This window comes from Schistocerca cancellata, chromosome 4, assembly GCF_023864275.1.
Source record: "Schistocerca cancellata isolate TAMUIC-IGC-003103 chromosome 4, iqSchCanc2.1, whole genome shotgun sequence".
NCBI classification, from domain to species: Eukaryota; Metazoa; Arthropoda; class Insecta; order Orthoptera; family Acrididae; genus Schistocerca; species Schistocerca cancellata.
The window spans coordinates 557113900-557119225 of record NC_064629.1 but is presented as its reverse complement, the minus strand read 5'-3'; the positions used below and the strand labels follow the sequence as shown (position 1 = coordinate 557119225).

The following is a 5326-nucleotide window of genomic DNA, read 5'->3' as shown; positions in this document are numbered from 1 at the left end:
TATGTACAATGTTAAAGATTTACTTTATCTCTTCGCACAGTTTTCAGTCCACATTCGATTAAGTAAGATGGCAAGATACATTTGAATGACACTGTGAGTTGGCCCACCCATCTGACTTCCCTAATTTATAAATGTCAGCAACAGACGTCCATTTTCATTTCTCGCCTTCATTGACTTCGTACAAACTTTCTGCACGTATCATGCTTTCACAATTTTATAGTAACAGATAAACGAAAATGCAAGCAGGAGAAAAAGAGAATATTCTTGTATTTGAGTGATAATTTCTCACCATCAGCAAATATATTCCATCTCTGGGCCTTTTCTACAGCGATGTTGTGTGCAACAAATCAAATGAAAGACGATTGCCTCTTGAATGCAGTTTCTTCATCCCTGTTTGAAGAGAGACTTGCCGTGAGGTAGATAAGAAAATTTTCGTTTGGCACATTTTCTGTCTTGTTTGAGTTGTATTGAGAAGGAGAAAATGAAGAGACCAGAATCCGAAGAAGGACTGCTGTCATTCATGCCCAGATTTTTTTAGAATTAGAAAGTCACGTAAGTGCTCAATGTATTTCGTTGACTAAGGGGATACAATGAATTGATCTAAGTCTGAGATCCTTTCTTTAGTGAGGAATGGCATAAGACACCACGTCTGCCAGTACACCACATCTGCCAGCACACATATTATCCAAGTATCGTTATAAAAGTGGAGGGAACGAGGCAATGTTAGAAGTCTAAATCTTCCCTTCTGTATTTAGTAGGTGAGTGGTTCAAAATGGCTGTGAGCACTACGGGACTTAACTTCAGAGGTCATCAGTCCCCTAGAACTTAGAACCACTTAAACCTAACTAACCTAAGGACACCACACACATCCATGCCCGAGGCAGGATTCGAACCTGCGACCGCAGCGGTCTCGCGGTTCCAGACTGTAGCGCCTAGAACCGCACGGCCACTCCGGCTGGCAGTAGGTGAGTGGAATAATAAATAAAAGTGATATCAATAGCACTCTAAATGTATTTCTGCTACCCGTTTCCATTGCCATATTTATCCCCAATATTGTTCGTAACCTTATACGCTTTGAACTTGGAAAGATAAGTAGCTGCTGGGAGTCAGCTAAGTCAGCACAACAAATACCTTCTTATTCGCAGGTGACAAAAAAATTTTAGAATCCTCAGAGGAAGTCCTGCATAAATCCGTTCACTCTATAAACAAATTTATGAAAGATACAGTTCCAAAATTTCGACCACAGAAAACTAAGATCGTAACATTTCCATTCTGGCAAAAAGCTCTGTCGATAATTTGGGACTAGATGAGTTTACACACTTCAGATATCTCGAATGTAATGTCACGTACAAAAATGACAAGGACATTGAAGGTAACGTTGAGATTTTCTCTCGAATGTTTAGCGCGAAACGTTGGACGCTGCGAAGAGACAGCAGACGAAAAACAACAAAATGCTACAGAGTAACGTGTGTTCCAGCAGTGCTGCACGGCAACTAAATGTGGGTGATAAAACGCAGAAATGAATCCCAGACCAAAGCAACAGAAATGAGATCCTTACGTGCAGTTAAGAGATTTTTCCAAAGGAGACCGCATACGTAACTTAAATCCCGTTTACAAAATACAACCGCTTTATCAGTGCGAGAGTGACAAGAAGAATGGGATCTTACATCATGCTTCAGAGCAAGACATTATGCAGGTATCCCGACTATAACCCTATCACAGCCATTCCTCGCTTCCTTTATCTGCCATAAAAAATTAATATCATCACGTATCAGATTGAGATTCCATCATGGCCGCACCGTTTCCCAGCCCTTCCGCACGGAATTCATTTGTCCGAGTCCCCCAATGGCCACTGCGACGGCAGATCACCAGAAGATACTAATCTTCGCTTGCAGGAAGTACAGTACCGACAGATAAATGTTGCTACGTAAATTGATGAAAGCTAACGTCCCTCAATGGACGGCCATCAGTCCTCTCCTGTTAGCAACAATCCACAAGTGTAAATTGTTTTTTGGTATGTATTTTGACAACTATCACTGAAGTATAACTATGGCAGGTTAATGCGTACAATTCAATGTATTTTATATATAATAAGATGGTATCTGCTCTTTCGAACATGTAGCTCGTTAGAATGAAATTACAGTGAAATGAACACCCTTAGCTGCTTACAGGCGTTGACATACATCAACAGGGACAGATGAAAATGTGTGCTCCCAGCGAGATTCGAAGCCGGGATCTCCTGCTTACATGGCAGATGCTCTATCCATCTGAGCCACCGAGGACACAGAGCATTATGCGACTGCAGGGATTTATCTGTGGCACGCCTCCCGCGAAACCCACATTCTCAACGTATTGTCCCGCGCTACATGTCCGAAAGAACAGATACCATCTTAGTATATATATAGTTAAGGCTCACCGGCCACTTGGCCATCTTCTTCTTCTGTGCGAATGCACAAACAGTGCCTGAACTCTTACTGGAATCGGCAACGCGCCGCGAGTAACGAGTATAATGGACGGGGGCACTACGAATGTAGTGCGGGACAATACGTTGAGAATGTGAGTTTCGCGGGAGGCGTGCAACAGTTAAATCCCTGCAGTCGTGCTCCCGTCTGTGTCCTCGGTGGCTCAGCTGGATAGAGCGTCTGCCATGTAAGCATGAGATCCGGGGTTAGAGTCCCGGTCGGGATGCCCATTTTCATCTCTTCCCGTTGACGTATGTCAACGCCTGTAAGCAGCTAAGGCTGTTAATTTCAATGTATTTTATTTTGTAAGTGATCTTTTGGCTCACTTTTATGTTATTTGTAAAAGTGTAATCCCTACATGCCACTGGAAACGCATTGTTTACTTCCTTTGTGGCTTAATTGTTGACTGGCCAAAGCTAAATAAATAAAATGGAAATATGATTATATAAAAACGAACTCCACATCAATTCAGTGAGAGCCAAAATTGCTGAATATAGAAATGAATGGTTCAGGCGTACTGAGAATGGATGAAAATCACGTACCAAAATTAGTTCTATACTCGACTATCTCAGGAAGACACAATGTGTGTGTCCCTGAAGGAGGTAAACTATCAATGTGGAAGACGCCAAATGGTCTGGCTCATCACTATGAGCAGCACTCGAGCGTAGTACGTGGGGTGAGCGCGAGGAACGTAAAGTAGACGTCACGATCTGGGCAGGAGGATGTCTCCCCAGGCTTGGCGGCTGAGTATGGCCCGGTCAGGCGCGGTAGTGGTGCTGGCGGTGCAGCTTGCTGGCGCCGCAGCAGCAGCGCTCGACGGCGCCGGAGCCCGCCACCTCCTTCTTGGCCTTGACGCGGCGGTTCTGGAACCAGATCTTGACCTGCTTCTCGCTGAGTCGCAGGCCGGTGGCGATCTCGATGCGGCGCAGCCTGGAGAGGTACATGTTGGCTGCGAACTCGCGCTCCAGCTGCACCAGCTGCGCGCTCGTGAACGCTGTCCGGACGCGTTTGTCACGCCGCTCGGCTGCAGCGCCGCCGTCGTCGCCACAGCGGACGCGTGTACAGGTCGCTGCAACAGTGCCAAGAGGCGTCACTGGACAGGCTACCAAATGCACTCACTGACGAAAAAAGGTAAGCACCTGGCAGAAACGATCCGATGTAGACGAAATTTCGTACGCGTACATACACTGATCTGCCAAAATGTAATGACCACTGCCCACTTTGAGACTGAATGGTCCGTGGTGGTGTTCCTGGTACGTGAAGCACTAAGGAAAGTACGAGTGTAGATGCATGCCAGAGACGAGTGAGGAATCACTCTAGTCACGATAGGGCAAAAAATGGGGAAATACACTGATACAGGCAACTTCGACAAAGGACAGATTGTTATGGCATGAGGCCTGGGAATGAAAGTCTCGGGAACGGCAAAGATGGTCGGCTGTTTGAGTGATGCTGTCGTGAGCACGTATGGAAAGTGGTTCAAGGGCTGTGAAACTACGAGAAGGCGGCAAGGTGTTGGGCGTCGATGCCTCATTACAGAACGTGGAGGTTGGAGGCTTGCCAGTTTTGTAAAGTAGTAGGGGAACTCGGGGCGGAACGAGATACCTAATGTTTAACAATTTCTATAAAATAAGGGAGCACAAGGAAACACTTCTTAAAGTGATAAAAAAACACCTTGTAGTGTAACCTAATGTACCTTATTTTAAAAGCACTTAAAACAATACATTTTGCATTTTTTACAATTTTTCAAAGGAAGTCTTGCATATTTCCCGTTCCGCCCCACCCACGGGGCAGAATGGAATAATGGTATTTTTTGTTAAATTATTGCATAAACGTTGAATTTGAATTACGAATATCGTATTAAACTATGACAAAAGTTGTATAATAGGCAATTCAGACTAAGGAATGTGTGATTTAAGCAATTAAAAAGTCATTCTTCAAACCAAGAAAATATTTTAATGTCATTCTGAAAAATGTACAATTCTTAATAGCCACCAAACCACTAACTACTAGCCCTTTCGACAATAGTCACAAATCAGTATTTCCTCTTCATCTTCACTGTCTATGCCAGCACATGAATTGAGTGCCCACTCTGGCATGCGACCCAGCCCTCATTAGAAATGGAGTAGAAGTCCCCACAGTAGAAACATTCAGCATCCTCTCTCTCTCTGATTCTCTCTTCTCCATCATCTTCTTCATTTCTCTAAAGGTCTCTGATGTCCTCTGTTTTGGCTTTTTTGGGTGTATAGTTTGATATTTTTACCTCAAGTTGCATTGCCCCTGACGTCTCTGTCCTGACATTGTTTATATTTGTGCGCCATCCTCTTTTCTGTAGGCCTACTTTACGTGCGACAGCATTCTGCAGTTCCTTCTTATAAGGAGAATCTGTTAATACGACTGTTTTTCCTTTTCGTCTTCTAGTCCGCCGAGTATTTTGACAGGTTAGTGGGATTGGAATGACAGCCTGGGGCGATATCTGGAAAGCTGAGTTGTTCGGCGAACATAGCTGGTTGGGAGAGTCTGGCATCCATGAACATCCAGGCTGGGTTTGTTTCTACTTGCATCAAAATATGACGGGGCAGAACGGGACACTATCCCATTCTGCCCCGTCCCGTTCCGCCCCAAGAGCACTTTTGATGTTAACAACTTTTATGGAGTGTAATAACTGACGTATTTAAACGCATTAAATAACTGAAGTATAACAAATGCCATGCACTTTAATGGAATGTGTCATTTTAGGGTATACAATTAACAATTAACAGCTTACCTGGCGTTGAAATTCACCAAACGTTAGAACAACGCAAGCGGTAACGTGACGGACAACAATTCACTTAGATCTCGCACTTCCGTCCCATTCGGAGAAATAG

General features: G+C 44.2%; 1 protein-coding gene across 1 annotated transcript; it reads right to left on the bottom strand.

Moving 5' to 3' along the window:
- Nucleotides 1-3220: 3220 nt before the first annotated feature.
- On the bottom strand, nucleotides 3221-4558 carry LOC126184322 (GS homeobox 2-like). The gene is made up of 2 exons (XM_049926698.1): nucleotides 4492-4558; nucleotides 3221-3576 (listed from the first exon to the last, which is right to left on the bottom strand). The coding sequence occupies exons 1-2, from the start codon at nucleotides 4556-4558 to the stop codon at nucleotides 3221-3223; spliced, it is 423 nt and encodes a 140-aa protein (XP_049782655.1).
- Between the last annotated feature and the right edge of the window lie 768 nt (nucleotides 4559-5326).